This window comes from Enoplosus armatus, chromosome 8 (assembly GCF_043641665.1).
Source record: "Enoplosus armatus isolate fEnoArm2 chromosome 8, fEnoArm2.hap1, whole genome shotgun sequence".
Taxonomy (NCBI): Eukaryota; Metazoa; Chordata; class Actinopteri; order Centrarchiformes; family Enoplosidae; genus Enoplosus; species Enoplosus armatus.
The window spans coordinates 3,385,393-3,405,042 of record NC_092187.1 but is presented as its reverse complement, the minus strand read 5'-3'; the positions used below and the strand labels follow the sequence as shown (position 1 = coordinate 3,405,042).

The window sequence follows — 19,650 nt, the reverse complement described above, 5'->3', positions numbered from 1 at the left end:
TTTAAAAGGTTGTTTTCAGCCGTATTACTGGCAACTATACCATATCTTAAGATCAACGTCCATAAAATGTGAACATTTAAAGTAATTTAGACACTTAATCTGAACTCATGATTAAGTCCTAGAACTATTGATATTGGTTATGATTATTCAATAAATATGGTAGAGATTTTCATTGACTTGTAATTCTTCCGTGATTGTCATTCTTATAATAAAGCTTTCATCCCATTGGCGGAGTGGCAGTCAGGGCGACGCGTTCCTCTCTATGATTGGCTGGATCTCGGGGTCAAAGTTAAGTCGACTGCGAACGCTGACGTCGCCTTCTGCAGCAAAATGGCGTCGCTGACAGCAGTCATGCAGACGAACCGGTCCGGTTCTTCATCATCGTCCAAAAAACGGACAGGAATGATGACCCAGAGGAGGTTCAGACTGTTGGACAACAACGTCCTTTTATTCCTTTCGTTAGCCTCCATGTTGCATTGTGCTTTTGCTGACGCTAAGACGTTGGTTCTGCTGGACAACCTCAACATCAGAGACACCCATTCAATCTTCTTCCGCAGTCTGGCAGGTCAGTACGAGATTCGTGCTTTTTTCATCCATAAATACTCTCCTCTATACTGTTAAAAACCCTATTTTGTTGCAAACTGGTCTCTGGAAGGGAATATAGAGCCTGCGGGAGTCTAGCTTGTGGGCTTGAGCTTCATGCTACACATGCTAACGTTATCTTAGCTTTATTATGTTCGCTGGGTCTCGTCAAACTCCATTCACGTTTCTGGCAGTTTAATGCATTTTTAAAAATCAAAATAAGGATAGTGTACGCGTTTCGTAATGTTAAGTTACACTGCACTGAATCGATACGTGGCCACTCTTCATTTCGGCTTACTTCCAGTACGCCAAATAGTACATTTTAAAAAAAAAAATACAAACTTTATACTTCAAATCAATTTAGCAGTCATCTTCAATTATGGCCGATGTAATTGATCGAGGCTACATTAGAATAACTTAATTTTAATATACATAATGTTGTTAACAGCATGTTAACATGTTATCCTGAATTAATGATTCATATAAGTAGTAATCCACTTTGTGCAGTAGAATTTGACATTTGTATTTATAAGAGGAGTTTATACTGTACATAGGGAGTTGTGGAATACTAGTTTAGTGTCTCTTGACACTTGATGTGTTTCTAATCACTGACCAGAGGTATGTACATAGTTGTATTATGATGTTATAGCAAGAGAGTTATAGTATCTAGGAACTTTAAAGCAGTGCACAGCCACTTTGTTCAAGTTACTGCGAAGATGCACAAGTGTTTCAGTGCAGCTGATAATGTATCTCTCCTTTTCAGATCGTGGCTTTGACATCACATTCAAGACAGCTGATGACCCCTCCCTATCTCTGATCAAATATGGCCAGTTCCTGTACGACCACTTAATCATCTTTTCACCATCAGTTGAGGGTAAATTTCACACTCTTAATTCAAAATCAAGTTCACAATTTTATGGCTTGTGTTTGCTTTGTTGAAACAATCTTTAAAATGTCAAAATGTCTTTTCGGTCATCTGCAGACTTTGGAGGAAACATAAATGTGGAGACTATTACGTCCTTCATCGATGGTGGAGGCAACGTGCTGGTTGCTGCCAGTTCAGATATTGGTCGGTTGATTTCCAAAAGCCTTTGCTGTAACACAATATGAAATACCATAATATTGTTCTATATTAATACTCTTCTCCTGTTACACAGGTGACCCTCTGAGGGAGCTGGGCAGTGAGTGTGGCATCGAGTTTGACGAGGAAAAGACTGCTGTCATTGACCATCACAACTACGATGTGTCTGACCCCGGAGAGGTAAACAGGATTCTGTACAGGCAGCAGGCACAGTCCAGTCTTCTGACACTTCATGTTGTTATTTACAAGTGATCCTTCTCGTCTCCAGCACACCCTGATTGTTGCTGACCAAGACAACCTGCTGAAAGCTCCAACTATTGTCGGCAAACCCACCAGTAAACCTGTTTTATTCAAGGGTGTTGGGTAAGCACGACTGAATTAAATGCCAACAACCAAGATTCCCACTGTACCACATGTAGCACTAAATGGCCATAATCTACTGAATCGGATAGGGTGCTGAGATCTGACATTAATAAACAACAGCCCAATATTGAGTTGTTTTTGTAAATATTATGATCCCAAGTTTTTGTCTTGATTACAAAGTTTATTACGACACTTATCCACCCTAACATTCGGTATGTTGACACAATTGATCTTCCAAAGCAGCGCTCCCTGTTTTACTTGTTCTTGTTTACACGTGAACTATATTAAACTGAATAAATGACCATTTATTTGAGCAGCACCTCCCTAGGTTAACTTCTTATCTTTACTGTACTTGGCTGAGACTTTCGAAGAAAGAGACAGCATTTGATGTTGCACCTGTTTAGTAATGTTAACTGCATTACTCATTGCAAATGCAAACCATATACAATTTGACTAACACACCATGCTCCCCCTACCTTCCAGCATGGTGGCAGACCCAGAGAACCCTCTTGTCCTGGACATCCTCACTGGCTCTTCTACTTCCTACTCCTTCTTCCCTGACAGACCCATCTCTCAGGTAAGATCACTGAACATAGCAGTTACATCAGATGTATTTATTAAAAAGAAGTTTATTCAGAAAAAAATGTATCCATTTTGAACTATTGGAGGCCTGAATAGAATTATGATTGTGTTTTCCTGTCTGTGACTAAGCTTTGGACGTGCCTTTTGAAAGTGTCTCTGCGTCAGAAGCCATAGATAGCCTTGTATTCTCTGGATTAGAAATGAACTACTTTTTTTTTTACCTCTCCAGTACCCCCATGCTGTTGGCAAGAACACCCTGCTGATCGCTGGCCTTCAGGCTAGAAACAACGCCAGGGTGGTTTTCAGCGGCTCCCTGGACTTTTTCAGTGATGCCTTCTTCAACTCCGCGGTGCAGAAGGCCACGCCTGGCTCCCAGAGGTAGTCTTCACTGTTCGTCACATCCCTCCCTTCTCTGTCTCATGGATTCCTATTGTCATCAGTCATCAGTGACATTATGGTTGCTTTCAGTTTTGCCATGTGAACAGGTGTTCTGTTACTACTCAACCTTGTTTAATTCAGGCGTTTGCAAGTCCTTACAGAGTCTTGAGATGCTTACAGTTCAGTGTCTTAAAAGCCCCTGAATTTGTAGAAGGAAAGTAGTCTTACATTGTCTTTGAAGATGTATTATGGTTTTACATTCAAAACCTGTGTCGTTAATATGTAATGTGTAAGACTGTAACGACTGTTGAGCATTTATGCGTGCAGTCATGGTTGGTACAGAATTTGGCCAACTCTTTTCGCTAATTAGCAGTGTTTTACTCTGACAAACAGTGAAATATTGATCAATTCTACTGTAAATTCTGTAATGAAACAAACTTCATCCCATCAGAGATGGACGACCCTCATTGTACTAAATTACATTCTTATTTTTTATGAGAATTAATTACTGTCCAGTTCTTAGTCTCCCTGTGGTTGACGCACTCTTCTTGTCGCGGTCTTCGTTAGGCACGAGCAGACAGGGAACATGGAGCTGGCTGAGGCTCTGTCTCGTTGGGTGTTCAAGGAGGCCGGAGTCCTCAGGGTGGGAGCTGTTACCCATCATCCTGTTGGAGAGACCACTCCCCCTGCAGCATACACTATCACCGACCTCGTGGTGAGTTTAAAAGCAAAGTGACTTATGTGAACAATCATCGACCTGGAGATGTTTGTCTTAGCATGAATGAGGGGCTGCGTATTTTTACATGTTCGTGTCAATCAGTGTAAAACTCTCCCATGCAGGAGTACAGCATTGTCATTGAGATGTTGTCCGAGGGCCGCTGGGTTCCCTTCGACGGAGATGACATTCAGCTGGAGTTTGTGAGGATAGATCCCTTTGTCAGGACTTATCTCAAGAAAAACGGTATGTTGCTGTGGTTATGAAACATATACAGTACGAACTAATTCATTTTAATTCATGCTTACAATGCCTAATGCCTAAATGTATTGTATCCTTGTGATTTGGGGGGGTTTGAGCTGTATGCACCTTTTGCGGTCTCAAACTATCCACTATAAATGTTGTGTTGTCTTTCGTCTAGGAGGTAAATATAGCGTCCAGTTCAAGCTGCCTGATGTGTACGGAGTCTTTCAGTTCAAGGTGGACTACAACCGACTGGGATACACACATCTCTACTCCTCCACTCAGGCAAGTTAATCAGGTTTACTTCAATTGGGCCTAATCAAAATACCGGTATGGTTGCTGTATGGAGATCTCCATGCATGGAAAGTGACAAATACAAATGTAAGGACCGTAATACTGGAGATTGACTAATTTAGAGTCCATTTACCATTGTTAATCAATGGAAATGGATGTAAAAAAAAACATTGTCCACAATATCTAATGAGGCAGTAGAACAATCTCCCAAAACCTTGGTGTACTATTTAAAAGTTTGCTGTCTGTGTACTGTGGCTTGGAAGAGGTTTCTCTTACTTAACATGCATTGAACAACCATGCTCTGATGTATGGCGAGCTAACATTTACCATTTTGTTCCTTTATCACAGGTGTCCGTCCGCCCCCTGCAGCACACTCAGTACGAGCGCTTCATCCCCTCAGCCTACCCATACTATGCCAGCGTCTTCTCCATGATGGCGGGACTCTTTGTCTTCAGCATAGTCTTCCTGCACATGAAAGAGAAGGAGAAGTCAGACTAACGCAGAGAAACAACTGAGAAGGGATCACAAGATTATTGACCTTGTGGTGTGAAGAGTTATAATTGAATGTCTTGAATCTTCACGCAGGGACTTGGGCCGTGGTCCTGACAGTTTCTGTTTCTGGTTATTGGGGCACTCAACTAATTGGGGTCTGGAGGCCAAAGGGGGAGCTGACTGTAATACAATGCAGTGGTTGAGTTTTTTTTTTTTTTTTTTTGTACTTTGAAATCACTCAAAGGCCTGTAAATGTTATGAAGTCAGTCAGCGTTTGTATAAAGTTGCTTTACATTTGATAAAATGATCTCCTTGTAGAGCACTTGCCTTGGAACGTGAAAGAAATCCATAGTAAAATTTGACCCACATTTTCTCAATCAGGAAAGGTTATTGTGGTAACTACATGCACTGAGTATGCCAACTGTTCATATGTATTTGATAAGACTAATGTGTTTCCAAAAGTTGGAGTCATCTTAACAATAAAATATTGACATTCCACTCAATAGAAATCCCTGTCCTTTTAGTGGCGTGACATGACATGACATAACTGTGCTCTGTGACTTACAAACTGCAATGAAAGCTGTCTCCTGGACCTAATAGATGGTGTTTTACTTCACGCTACAGAGTGTGACATAGTGTTGTTGGTTGTAGTCAGTAATTGGTATAGCGTATTCACGCAAAACTCTGTTTAAAAATCCGGTCATTTAAATGTGCAGCTGCTTTGCAAAAAGCGAAACGTGCATTTCTCCTATGACGTGACTTAAGACTTTTCACGAGTTGTTTGTACCGGTCAGCTGTCTTTATCCACCTTGCAGTGTCAAAGAAAGGCGTGAACCAATTAAAAACGCCGATTTATTGACGAGTACGTTCAAACATGCCTTGCGTGCGCGCCGAATACAAGAGGTAGTTCTGATAATTCAAAACCAAGTCATATTTCGTGATGTATTGTGTTTTTGCACAAAGCTGAGCAAAAAAAAACACTTGATTATCAAACATGTGAACGACGTTCAGTCATAGTCCCCCCCACCCCTCTCTCCCCGCGTTAATACAGCGTATTGAAGCTAGAGGTGACGTAACCGACTGACTGAGGGAGTTCAGACTCGGAGCAGTTAACGTTAGGTTAGTAGCACAAAAGTAACCTGAGCACCCGTGACTTTGACGTAATTAGCTAACTGTATAGGCAATTAAACGAAAACGAAAACGTACATTAGTTCACAATAGTGTAACCAGAGTGATGAACCGGAGACTATGAACTTAACCACGGTTGGGCTCTAACTTGCTAGCCACCCCCAGACTGAGTCTAGCGGTAGGGAAAAAGTCAAGTGGCTACAGCTAACGTTAAAGCGAAGCTAGGCAAACATCACGTTACTTGGCTAACCGGATCCGCTGACAGAGGTTGAGCTGTCCTGCGCGCTATGTATTAACATGGCCGTTGTGAACTAGCGGTGCGGTCAAATTCAAAGTGTACAAGTGACAGCCGAAACTGTGTCGTCGGTCTGGCAGCCAAACGCATTGGAGGGCAAGATAATGTTAGCTAGCTAAGACGGGCGGCATTAGCTTTAGCACAACAAGATCTCTGCTTTGGGAGTCAGCTGACAGCCTGCTGTGAGCTGCCAACAGACCAGTGATGGATCAGCTGAAAGTAAAGGATCGCATATTGGAAAACATCTCCCTGTCTGTCAAGAAGGTAAGCCCTGTCCGGTTGGTCGCCACACTTTCACAGAATTTAACTATTTTCTCATGCTTGAATTACTTGTAGCCAACGTTAGGTCATCTTTTGTCTGCCCAAGAGGGCAACTTTCACGTCGGGTGGGGGGACATTACCAGCTCCCTGTCATGGAAGGGCCTTGCCCTTACTGATATAATCAAATAACGTATACACTATTCCCTACAATTTCTCAATTCACCTTGCTGTTTTACAGCTCCAGCTCTCGGTTGTCATGTTTTAGCTTCTCTTCTTGAACATGGTGGACAATAGTGGCACCCAGCCCCTGTGTTTGCTCACTGCCGCATGTGTTGTAAACACAGTTTTAACCATACGGCGGATGTGCATTTGCAACATATGGGTTATTCAACAGATCTTTGCTCCCATTTAAGTGGTGAAATATTTAAGATTTTTTTGTTCCAGCAATGCCTGGTATTGTGAAACTACCCATCTTATAACCTGACAGACAGCATTGCATCTTCTACCTCCTCTCCCTGCATGTTTGTGCATTCACTTTCCTAAACCATGTACATTTCAGTTTTTATTTTGCATGGGCTTTCTCGTCTGTCCCGGTCTCAGTTATTTCCCAATACGAGCCCACCAACTTGCATTAGAAAGCCCCATCTTAGTGTGTTTAATGCAAATAGCCCAGCACTTTGTCTTACTTCCTTAATCCACATGTGTCTAACACGTTTTTTTGTCCAGTTCCCCAGTTTATTTCTTTTTATTGTAATGACTGCATAAGGACAGTATAAGTTTATAAGTCTCAAGCTTCCAAGAAAGTGTACAGTGTTTACCTCAGACAAACATTGCTCAGTCATGTGGAGGTCACAGGATCCAAATTCTGTTTCTTTAGATCCCAGTTCTCAAAGCTCAAAGACCTACACTTGGGTTGGTCATCCCTCAGTATTCCAATACTCTAGTTCAAGAGGGTTCTGCTGGACACTGTATGACAATGGACCACTATGAAACACTTAGTATCCTCTGCTTGCAGACTGTACCTTTCAGTAGAGCTGCCTGGTATCTTCCCTGGTGATGCTCTGTCAGACCTGTGCTGCAGCCAGCTTCACTTACTGCTTGTTTCGTGGGTTTCTTGCCATCAGTCTGGTCTTGAGCAGTAAAACTGCAATACAAGGAGTACCCACACACTGGAATCACAGCAGTAAAACACATGCTCAGTTGGATTTAGGTCAGGAACATTCCACTGCTTGGCACTAAATTCCTTGGTTGCTTTGACTGTAAACCAAGGGGATCATGTATCCCCATATTGATATGAACACCATTAAGCAGACAGTGTTCATACTGTAGTTATTGTTATATTTCAAGTCCAGTGTGCTGGAGTACAGAAGCAAAACAATGACATTATTTGATCAACAGGTTAGACTGTAGATTGTTTGGCTTGTTTGTATTAAAGCAAGTCAGTCAGTCCCAATGAGTCCAATCTAACTATTAAGCAAATAGATAAATATATATATATATATATACACTGTATATAACCCTTTTTAAGTGTAATTTTAAAGGTCTATCCTAATTAGTTCTTGAGAAAGTGTAGCAACATTGTAACTGGAATTGGAGTTAAAATGTCCCCCTCCCCAGATAAACAAACTGAGCAGAACAACCATGTCTCTCTACAGTTGCAGAGTTACTTTGCGGCCTGTGAAGATGAGACTCCAGCTATCCGAAATCACGACCGGGTCCTGCAGCGCCTCTGTGAACACCTTGACCATGCTCTGTTGTATGGGTAAGAGGTTTACTGGAAGTAAATTGCTCACTTGGAAGAGGAAAAGTGCATAGTGCAAATAGAAATCTGAATTATTTCTTGCAAAAATCCATGTTATGAATCATATTATTCTTGTATTTTAGGCATATATATACAAGCCTCACGCCCCTGCATGCTAACGGTTACAACACACGCTTTTTCGGCAGTTTTGACAACTTTTAGAGTCAAGCCCCAAATAATTGATTTAGGTGTGGATACTTTACATCATTCATATGTACATATATTACTGTTAGATTTCTGTGAAAATGTAGCTCTTCTGCCACCACCTTACTACCCTTGCCCTGTTTGATGTCATGCATGTGATGCTATTGACTATTTTCTACATTGCAGGCTGCAGGACATCTCCTCAGGCTACTGGGTCCTGGTCCTTCACTTCACCAGGAGAGAGGCTGTCCGTCAGATAGATGAGCTTCAGCACATAGCAACCAACCTTGGTCGAAGTGAGACATCTCCTTCACACAGTCAAACACACACACACACACATACAGCACTTGGGGGATAACGCATCGTGCATCATTCAGTGGATTATATGCATAGAAACTAACTCTTCTCCTTTCTTTGCAGGCCGTGCATGGTTGTACTTGGCACTGAGTGAGAGCTCTTTAGAGAGCTATCTACGCCTCTTCCAGGAGAACCAAGGATTACTGCAGAAGTATTATTTTAAGTAAGTCATCCAGAAACCCTGATCTGTGTTCACTAATTGATGCTATGTAACAAGTGGAATGGAAACATGTGTCACCCACATGAAGCGAACTGATTTTCTTCTCCTTCAGGAACGCACTGGTGTGCAGTCATGACCACCTCACACTCTTCCTCACCCTGGTGTCCGGCCTGGAGTTCATTCGCTTTGATCTGGAGCTGGTTAGCATATATGTCTTTACAATGTCAATAGAAATTCAGCTCCCCAAATGTCAGCAGCATGTCTGTAACGTTTCTGTCGGATGCTGTTGGTTCAGGATGTGCCCTATCTGGACGTGGCCCCCTACATGCCAGAATACTACAAACCCCAGAACCTGCTGGACTTTGAGGAAAGACTGCCCAGCTCAGACAGCTTGTCCCTGCACTCCTTCACCTCCTTCACCTCCACCAACCTGGAGTGGGATGACAGCGCCATAGCCCCGTCCAGTGAAGGTAAGCATGGGGATGTCCCAGTCAAGTTTTTTTGGCCCAAACCCCGATCCAAGTTCTTTAATATTTGATGTCTGCTGATACAGAATCCGATCTGATCACAAATCAGCATCAGAATCAGAAATACTTTATTGATCCCCGGGGGGGGGGGAATTGTGCAGCGGCTGTAACAGGCTGCATGCGCGGTTGGCGCATGCGCACTACTCTACAATATATGATACTTATATCTACCTAAATGTGGCACAACTTCATGAGCTACTTGATCCAAATACTGAAGGTCCTGATTCAAAACTATGAAACTGATGAGTTTGAATGATTGATATGAATAAGTTTAACTGGGAGAATGACTCCTGAAATTGGCTTAATACCATCAGCCAGAGAGAAGACGGATCACTCTGTTGGAGTTGTTGGGACTACAGAAACGGTTGGTTATACAGTTGTGTTACAGAGTAATTCTTATAATATAATTTTAAGAATTTTTCACACACACACACACACACACACACACACACACACTGGTTTTCACTCACTCACATATGAAACAAAATGCTTGCAGTGGCTGTCATTAAGGAGAGCAGCGCGCTGCAACACTAGCTGGCTGAGGGGGACAAAGTAGAGTAGAGTTCATTAAAGGAAGGATCGGATTTTGATCGGCTGATTTTAGACGGAACTACATTAATTAGTCCATTTTTACTTGATCCATTGTTTAACTTTATCACCAGTGATTGTCTAATTTCAGAAGAGGAACACTCAGACTTACTGGTTTGACAATCATTTGGACCCATACTGGTCTTCAATTCTGAATTATTATTGACCAGTCAGTGCCCTTTAAATTAGCCCCATCAAATATCTAGTGTCAGTTCTAAGTGCTGCTGTGTCTTGAAAAACACATTATTATAATTATTATATGGACTAATGTGACTCTTGCTGTATGGCAGCCTTTATTTTTGGGTTTACGATTTGATCACGCCCCACTGAAGTGCAAATACACGCTCATATGCTTTGGCACAAATTCATACAGTGATTTCAAGCTAATGGCATGTTGTGACTCATGGATACCAAAGTGCATTTTATCAAATGGATCACTTGGCGTGCAGAGGCTGATGGGTACAGAATGTTCTCATTGGGGAGATTGCAGCGCTCAGTGAATGCTTTCCTCATCGCTCGCCACAAAGTACTGAGTCAGTTTCCCTGTTTTAGTTCCCACTTTCCCCCCATCAATTCTGTTATTTTGTATACCCTATGTCATGTTATTTTTCTGTTTTCTCTGCCATTGCCTCAATCTCCTACTCCATCTCTCTCTAATGTTGAATGTTATGCCTCCTTTTTTTAGATTATGATTTCGGTGACATCTTCCCCGTGTTGCAGTCATTGCCAAGTGCAGACTGGGAAGGTGGGACATTGGTCAACCCCTCCCCTTCCTGCCTTTCCGTCCCTCCCTCCTATCTGGCATGGCCATCCCACAGTTTGTGCTTAATGCATGCTGGGTACTTTAGCCAGTAGTTACACATGTTAATGTGTAAAATACAGCTAGGTGGTGCAAAAGACTGCTGATTGGCAGACATGAAAACAAGCATGATCAAAGGGATGTGGGTAAATGTGCTTTGATTTTTGGGGATGGATTCAGTTAGAAGGCATGTGGACTACTAACCCAGTAATATAAATGAAGTTCTGTGGCATATCACTATGATTACTGCGTAACTGGATTTGATGAACATAAGATAGGAAGCCAGTAGCTGAAGATATTATTACACAACTATTAAACAAACCTCTACGTTGACCAGTTAGTTGATCTACGTTAGTAGTTTGTATTAGTATTAGTACTGTGACTTTCTTAATAATCATTTTATGAGTTGACTTAACAAACAAGTAAATAAACCAAAATACAAAGTGTCATCATACACAATAAGTTGACAGGTAAGTTCGGGAAGAAGCGCAGCTCTTTGGTCCACTGGGGAATTCGGTGTTGGGTGGGTACATGGAACTTTTACCTGTCATGTTGTGCATGTGTTACTCATCTAGGGAATGCTCCTGATGCTCACTCTGCCTTGTTATTTACCACAGCAAGATAAATGCCTGATGTAACTGGTACTCACCTCGTCCAGTCTGCCTCCATTACGCCGTGTTATTTGTTTGTCTGGTGTATCGTTTTTTGTAATGTCCTCTCTTCCCGTGTGATATGTGGCACTGGCCTAGGTTCAGCTCAGCTGTAGTGTGAGGTAACAATCAGGAATAGCTGCAAAAGGTCATTAACATCAATAAATTGCTGTGTATTACTACAGCATCTGTTTGCAGTAAGCTGCTAAATGCACACGTCTCTTGTCTCATGGTTGACTATTCATTTCAAGGTTTTAATTTTAAATTTGCTTATTTTTCATGGGTCAAAACATACAATGGTTAAAAGAAAGTTCTGAGCAAAAGAAAGCATCTTCATCATATGTATTCCTTGCTTGAATCAGGGCTGAGACACTCAGTTTCTGTCATGTACAAATAGTCAAACTCTACCTTCCACTGGACCACTTTGGCCATGACCTGGCTGAAGTTTGTCCTTTTTGTTTTTCAGGCTTTGATGAACACAGCTGTTAATCAAAGTAGCTTGTGGAAACAAACAATATGAGAATCTCTCTAGTGAGTTGGTCTGTGCCGTAGCTTGGTCAGTCCACTCATGAATCCCAGTAAGTACAAACAAAATGCTGGTTCCTGCAAATTATATTATTCAAAGATTTGCTTGTTATGACCCGTCTCTAGCAGCAGAACTAATACGTGACCTAGGCCTGTGCCACTTCAAAGAAAGCTGCTGCCTGTGTTGCGCATCGCGTTCTGTGCCTCTTTGACCCTGCCAAAGAACGCTGCAGCCCCTAACATTTGTTTGCGTGCGATGCTGTTGAAGAAATACACAAAGTTTTTGTGAAATTGTCTTTTTGGTCAACTTTCCATTGGTGATGAAAACATAAACAAAAATAATCACCCAGAATGTGTATGAGTAGAAACAACTCTAGTCTAAATTACTTTCTATGGTAAACCATGTTTATCACTACAACCTACTGGCGAGACAGTGCCAAAAATTCTGTGTGTTTCTTATATAGAGAGCTAAATGTGCTTGACTGCTACTACTCTGAGTGTCTTGGTGTTGTTTTTCATGGTAGAGGGTGACCTGATCGACCAGGCCAGCTGCCCGCGATCCAGTGGCTCTGATCCCCAGACAGTCATCAGCGACACAGTGGTCCTGTCTGCCGGCACTGTGAAGGTGAAGGTAGAAACTCATGTTTCGCCACACAGCCCTACGTTCAGACACAACCCCTTCAACGAGGACTCAGACACCAACACCACCAACACCTCAGCCGACGTCACGCCAGTTCATGTGGCCAGCCGCCACAATGCCACCGCGGGAGATGACATAGAGAGCACCTGCAATGAGCTGGAGGTCATCAGGTACAGCAGCTGCAGCTTTCTGGCTTGTAGGCTCACATTATATCTGCATAGCTTATCAAGTTGTATTAGAACACAGCTAACTACTCTAGTCTTCCAGGATGGCCAGACGAAGGAAACCAGCCAAGAAGCGACGAGGGAAGGGCTCCACAGATTCCAGCAGCAGCATCCATAACTCTATCTCCTCCGAGCACATGGAAATGGACAACAGCCTCCTGGCCTCGGAGGACGTGGATTCATTAAACGGCACTATAACTCAGCTGGATGCTGAAGCAGGGTCGAGGAGAAGCAGGGTGGGGTCAGAGGTTGTGGAGGAAGGAGATGAGGACGGAGTAGAAGGCCTCCTACGGCTCCCAGAGATGGCGGACACCTCCATGGACACTGTGGGCCAACCCCTCCGTGATGTCGTGGACCGGCTCAACGGGGCTCTGGATAGGGAGGAGGCCTGGGAGCACTTACAGGAGGAAGAGGAGAAAAACAGTGAAGGCTGTGTCCAGGGCCCTGAGCCTCCTGCACAGCAGCCCTTTCGTGAAGATTCAGAGGGCGAGCCACCTGACCCAGCCCCCTTCCTGCAGGCCTCTGCTGAGCCTACAGACTTATGCTGCTTTACCCCCTTCAGTCCAGACCCTACTCCCACGGGTGGTGGCCACAATGACTCTACAGAGCATAGCCAGTCGCAGACTCTTTCAGGTGGCCTTGAAGATGAAGGAGAGGCAAAAGCGCCAGCAGGACAGGAACCCGACATGAAGACCGGGAAGGAAGACACAGAAGGAGGACAGGAAACGGACAAGAAAACATTTACCGAGGAAGCAGAACAACTACAAGAGGAGAAGCTCAGTCCCTCTGAAAGTTCTCATCCTGCAGAGTTTAAGTAAGGAGTTTCGACAAAATGAGCTGGTTGTTGTAATGCTGTTCAAAGTGTGTCTAATGTTCTTCATTATTCATTTTTTCAGGGTGGACAACAATCACTTGCTTCTTCTCATGATTCATGTATTCAGAGAGAACGAGGAGCAGCTCTTCAAGGTGAAGACAGACAAACTCATTGTTCTTCATTCATTTCATTTTGTTCGGAGGAACTGAATGTGTGTGCTGTAACATTAATAATCGAGTGATAACATTTAGAGACGTAACGCAGTACAGTGATGTCATGCACTTTTTTTTTTTTACAGCATCCTCTTTCACATGTGTTTAAGACAGTTACTCAGTGGAAGTGTTGCAAGGCTCAGTTTGCCAGTTGCCTTTTAACTGCTTTTACTCAGGCTGTAGTAATCTATATCGGGTATTAGTTAGTAAAAAAAAACATTCAGTGTTTTTCCCACTTGGCACCAAACTGCAAACAAACAAAAAAAATGCAGATTTAATACAATTTCACGACTTCTAAAATGATTTCCAGTATGAAGTGAATAAATATTCACTGATTTGTGATAAATGGTGAAAACCCACAGCTGCTGATGGACTGCATGGCTACAAAATATAGTCTGTAATTTGCTATATTTTTTTTAGCAACACTGTGCTACTGTCTGCTATCCAACTGCCAGGGCCCATCACTAGTGAACAGAAGAGATCGAGACAGATGAATGTGGAGGTTGCCGACATTTGACAGAATTTACCTTTGTGTTTTCAGATGGTGAGAATGAGCACAGGCCATATGGAGGGGGACCTGCAGCCCCTTTACCTGCTGCTGACTGACTGTTACATCTACCTGCTTAGGAAGGGTAAGTGGCTAAAAACACAGCATGCATTGACTTTATTTGGTAAGAAGGGGTGAAGTCTGTAGTTGGGACATTAAATTGGTGTGGGGAGTCACGCTTGATTTTTTACACAGGGCAAACAAGCATTGATCTCTTACTTTTCTTACATGCAGTGAATATGATTTTGACTATGACTGTGTAAACTGATGGTGTCCACCTGTACTAGCAACCCTGAGAGTCCCTTGTTCTGAAGGATCTCTGCAGAGTTTCTACCAAGTTATTCTGTAGGAAGAAAATACATTACATTCACATGTGCTCAACGCATGCCTTGGTTGTACTTTTGTTTTCCTCCACAGGTGCAGCAGAGAAGCCCTACACAGTGGAAGATGCAGTTTCGTATAATGAGCTGGACTATCTCTCAGTAAGTATCCTGCACAGCAAGGGTTTGCTATTTTCTCTCATTTGTCCGTGGCCATGGCCGCTGTTATTTTACATACATGTTTTTACAAACCCTTTCAAGTTTTCTTCTTGCCGCCATTTAAGGGATCTTTTAAAGTTCCTTAATGTTACAAAATATGTATGAGTTAATAGAGTTGTATGTTTTTGTTGTACAGTGCTCCACCATCACATCATGGTTGAATCTGCAGTCTACATGGTCGTCAGTGTGATCCATGCAGAGTTAATGACATGATGTTTATGAACCATGTAGCCTCAGCTGGGGTAGTGGAGCACAAAGTTCGTTTTGTGTCTTATGTATTAGTTGTGATGCTGTGTTCCTTTAGGTGGGCCTCGACCAACAGACAGTGACAGTGGTTTGCACCAACAGACGAAGAAAATTCCTGTTGGACACAGCTGATGCCTCTCTGACTGAGTGAGTGATATACCTGTATATCTGTGCCTCGTGGTTCTTGATACTCTGACTCAATACTTTATCAGATACAAAGATTCTATATCTGTGGTCCTATTAAGAATATTGACTTTGATCTGTTCAGGAAATGTCACAAATTGGACCTGTCCTTATCCAATCCATCCTTCTTCACTTACAGCTGGTTCTTGTCCATTCTCAAGTCAGCCATGGTGAAGGGTTGTCGTGAGCCTCCTTACCCCGCTGTTCTGACTGATGCTACCATGGAAAAACTGGCTCTCACTAAGTTTGTCTCCCAGGAATCTTACTGTGAGGTAGAGACATGTTAAACTTCACATATACTGTAGTAGCTCCTCATTACAGGTCTGGTCTGACATAAATGTAACTATGAAAAGAACACAGTTCAGAAATGTAAAACACCAAAGTATGCTTTGGAAAGTGGTTAGCAGTAATGTAAAGTACACATGATTTGAAGTAAACCATACAAACACTATTATGGTCCTTTGGATAATGTCTATCTTGTCGCCGACCAGGAATGAATGGATAATTTGTAACCCCCTGCGTTCATACTAACTAATGTTGACGATTTTACTTTGAAAAAAGCTTAGCAGCACAATCACCTTAATATTTCAGTGGCAAACTAATGCTTGCCTGCTTCTCCAGGTATCTGAAGTGTCTATCCAACTGTATTCACTGGTCCATTGGGAGGATCCTATGGACATGAATTTGTCACCCCAGGGTGGCCCCCCAAGGTCTGGAGTACCTTCCAGCACCAAGGAGGGGGCTCTGCAGTACCGGGCTGGATCCACCTACCTGGGCAAAGAGCTGTGGAAAAGCTGCTACCTTGTCCTCAGGTATGGGCAGGTCTTCCACATCACTACCCCTGTCAGCTGGTGTCAGTGTGTTCCTTTGAATATACATCGGCTGGGTTCCATACTACATACTGCACACCTAACATTAACCTTCCCACCTTGTTAATACACAAGGGGGGGGGGGGTCTCTTTCCTTCATAAATAGGCATTCATGTTACTTCCTATTGTGATGTTCATAGCATATTGTAACATATTGTAATCCTGAGTGTTGTGCCAAAAAGATTGATCACATTTACCCTGATCCCCAGTATTTTCTTACCTAATTCACACTTTTTGCTCAGTGAAAAAATTAAAAATTAAAAAAAAACCACAGTGGAAGTGATATTTCCTTTGGCTTTTCACTACTTCCACCATCTGCTATTGCCAGACATACTGAAAACCCATCCAGAGGTACACAATGTATAATATAAAACACGTTACAATAGTAACAGTAATGTCTTAGAATTCATTTGTTTTTGTGGCACCTTCTTATGAAACAAGGCTAAGAACCTAAAAGCCCCACTGGTGGCCCTTAGAGGCCCAACCACACAAAAGTGGTTGACTGGCATCAGCACAGACCAGTGCATTCTGTAAAGCTTATAATGTGTTATATGTATTATGTTAATAGTAAAGCACATCATCTTTCTGTAATATGATGTCAAGCTTCTGATTAGGTGAATATAAATCGTTGTGTCCTCTTTTCTTTCAGCAATGGGATTCTGTACCTGTATTCAGAAAGAACTGATGTGACACCTCTGCTGTCAGTCACTATGGGGTAAGCTTCAACTGGCTGAAAGATGGTCCCTTATCACAGCAGACATTTTGACTTGTCATAGTAGGAAAAGCACTCTGACTCAAGTGTCCCAGTAAGCCGTGACAGTGAGCCAACATGCACAATACCAGGACCCTGAAACTGACGCAGCTAAATGGAATTCAGCCAGGATTTATTTGATAGTTTATTCCTGTGCTTTTCCTACTGAGAAAGGCCTTTTAGAGTGGAGATGGTTAGCCTGTGGAGGCCTTCACTGTTCAAAAGCAGGAACAATACTCACTAATAAGAAAATGATGTTCACTGATGCATTATCAAGCTCTTTGCTCCCTGTCATTTCTCAACAGAGGAGAGCACTGTGGAGGCTGCCGCCGCTCAAACAGCACAGAGCGTCCCCATGCCTTCCAAGTGGTCCTGACAGAGCGTCCTCCACTGGAGCTCAGCGCCAACAATGAGCAGGACATGGCTGACTGGATGCAGCTGCTCTGCCAGTCTGTCTCCAAAGGGGTAAGGAGTTGTCTAGTGCACACGCCAAGTGTTTAGCAAACATTTGTTTTACAATATTTTATGTATCTCAACGCTTTAATAGACACAGGGGGACAATAATTGGTGTCATACAGGTGTCTGTTCATTAGTCATTCATTAGAAGTACTTTATTGATCCCCGGGCGGAAATTACACAGCACACACAAGGTTTACACAGTCCATATTCAACTATGTATGTAAGTCCTGTAAGAATATATACTTCAGTCACACAGCCAACCAGTATCTGTCATGTACTGTCAACACTGTCGATGTACACTGACCTCAAACGAAAATAAGCCAAACATGCTGAATTAGAACAAACAGAGCACTTGTTCCTGTGATTCCATCCCACAAAGCCCATATTATGACATATTACACAGATTGTTGTGTTTCATTTTAACTTAAGAGAGGTAGACTCAGCAGTCAAGTAGGATTGGCTTTCCTCACAGCTTTCAACAAGAAGTGACCATACATAAACGCCCCTTGACATGCACTGAGCTGGCTGTACAGCCTGAGGAAGTTGATTGGGACTTTGTTACGTCAGCTGATGTCCATTGTATGCAAGAGGCATACGTTCTCTTAATGCAAAATGTCAATATGGATTAATGTAAGCCCTATTTACGTAAGCAAGGTATAATCTACAACTGCCGTACCTGCAGGTCATCCCTCAGGGCGTGGCCCCCACCCCATGTATCCCATGTTGCCTGGTGATGACAGACAGCAAGCTGCTAACTTGCCATCAGGACTGTCAGACCAGCTTCTTCCGTTCGCTGGGCAGCGCTGATATCTGCAATGTCACTGCTGTCAGCCTGGAGGCCGACAAGGAGTACTGTGTCATTGTAAGTGACCATCTGTTTAACTCCTCTTGGTGTTATTAGGCTTTAATGAATTAATGAATTAACTTATTCATGTGTGAGCTAGGCTATATGCCCACAGTTGTAATGTATTAACTATGGAATTAAGTTTTCAGGAATGTACTTTTGCTCGGGGTATGCATGCTTATTAACATTAAAAAATATAGTTTGTGATGTTTTGCAAACTAGGTGCAAAACAAAAAAAGGTTAAGTGCGGAATTAATTAAACTGAATGACGAAAGACACATTATAAATCACGCTACAGTCAGTGTGTGTATATCAAACAAACTGTACTCACTTAGTACCTTCCACTTTAACATTTTCTGTTTTGCTTTGTAACAAATAAATTGTGGGGTATCATGTTTTTTAATGAACAATGTCAAATGAGACGAGAACTGTATGCTTCAGAAATAGGGTTTCCTAATCCATAACCACATGATTGTAGCATCTTTAGTTTTACCTATAGCCCACTGTAACTGTGTAACTGTCTTGCGCGCACACACAGACAAGGCATAAACAATGAATTAGACAGTTCACCATATATACCAGTATATAGGTATAATTCTCTTGTGTTTGTGAGCCTTCACTCTTGGCTTTTTCCAACTTTCTGCCTCTGTAGGAGTTTGCGGCCGATCGGACCCAGTTCCTTCCTCCATGGGTCTTGTACTTCAGCGGGTATGAAGAGAGAGATCGACTGCTGGAGGCTTTAGACAACACATGGAAGGCCATTTACCAGGTGGGAAGAGAAATTGTCGTTATCAGTGATTTAAGGGGGGAAATTCAGTAATATTGCAATGCTTACTGTCCCAAAATGTCAGCATTCAAGATCTTAAATCCAGCACTACTGCCACTGATCATGCACCTGGTTAAACCTTTATGTATGTCGTCACTATGCACAGGTTGACCTTCCCCACAGAGAGGTGTTGGATCCGTCTGTGCAGAAGCGTTGCGGTGAGGCCCTCGCCCTGATGAATAGTGCCTGGCAGAGGGCAGACAGTCTGGCCCGAGGCAGAGCCCAGCGTGAACCCTGGTGCTGACAGACACACTCTCAAACACACACTTACCTGCGGGTAGCCACTGAGACAGTCTGATATAGTTCTAGGATAGATAGATTTAACTCTTGCATTACAGTCTGTGTCACTGCAAACTGTTCAGAGTTCTAAGCTGAAAGGCTGAGATGAACCAATCCGATGTGGTGGGTGGTTGTTCTGCAGCACGAGCTGGTGATGCCCCCCTGAGAAACTTCCTGCTGAAGTAGCAATGCATATGGCACATCGCATCGCAATGATGCAACAGTAAGACATTCTCGCTTGAAATGAAATGA

General features: G+C 42.8%; 2 protein-coding genes across 2 annotated transcripts; both read left to right on the top strand.

Annotated features, from left to right (window-relative positions):
• The first annotated feature begins 330 nt into the window (after nt 1-330).
• ddost (dolichyl-diphosphooligosaccharide--protein glycosyltransferase subunit (non-catalytic)) lies at nt 331-5,239 on the top strand. Its single transcript, XM_070910420.1, has 11 exons — nt 331-565; nt 1,346-1,456; nt 1,565-1,651; nt 1,740-1,843; nt 1,932-2,026; nt 2,510-2,603; nt 2,838-2,986; nt 3,554-3,701; nt 3,827-3,947; nt 4,123-4,229; nt 4,587-5,239. The coding sequence occupies exons 1-11, from the start codon at nt 331-333 to the stop codon at nt 4,734-4,736; spliced, it is 1,401 nt and encodes a 466-aa protein (XP_070766521.1). The 3' UTR covers nt 4,737-5,239.
• A 1,042-nt stretch (nt 5,240-6,281) lies between these two features.
• On the top strand, nt 6,282-19,363 carry plekhm2 (pleckstrin homology domain containing, family M (with RUN domain) member 2). The gene is made up of 20 exons (XM_070910816.1): nt 6,282-6,417; nt 8,070-8,176; nt 8,546-8,655; nt 8,780-8,879; nt 8,989-9,076; nt 9,172-9,346; nt 10,677-10,736; nt 12,490-12,775; nt 12,873-13,643; nt 13,726-13,795; nt 14,397-14,487; nt 14,820-14,884; nt 15,246-15,334; nt 15,510-15,642; nt 15,992-16,182; nt 16,889-16,954; nt 17,296-17,455; nt 18,132-18,311; nt 18,946-19,062; nt 19,226-19,363. Exons 1-20 carry the CDS (start codon nt 6,358-6,360, stop codon nt 19,361-19,363), a joined length of 3,057 nt encoding a protein of 1,018 aa, XP_070766917.1. The 5' UTR covers nt 6,282-6,357.
• Nucleotides 19,364-19,650: the final 287 nt, after the last annotated feature.

Excerpts from the sequence above, each read along its gene's own strand:
- ddost (XM_070910420.1), top strand. The coding sequence starts at position 331 with ATGGCGTCGCTGACAGCAGTCATGCAGACGAACCGGTCCGGTTCTTCA. Across the intron at positions 1,457-1,564 it reads CTTTTCACCATCAGTTGAGG|ACTTTGGAGGAAACATAAAT; the intron begins GTAAATTTCACA and ends GGTCATCTGCAG. Across the intron at positions 2,604-2,837 it reads CTGACAGACCCATCTCTCAG|TACCCCCATGCTGTTGGCAA; the intron begins GTAAGATCACTG and ends TTACCTCTCCAG.
- plekhm2 (XM_070910816.1), top strand. The coding sequence starts at position 6,358 with ATGGATCAGCTGAAAGTAAAGGATCGCATATTGGAAAACATCTCCCTG. Across the intron at positions 6,418-8,069 it reads TCTCCCTGTCTGTCAAGAAG|TTGCAGAGTTACTTTGCGGC; the intron begins GTAAGCCCTGTC and ends GTCTCTCTACAG. Across the intron at positions 14,488-14,819 it reads CATCTACCTGCTTAGGAAGG|GTGCAGCAGAGAAGCCCTAC; the intron begins GTAAGTGGCTAA and ends TTTCCTCCACAG.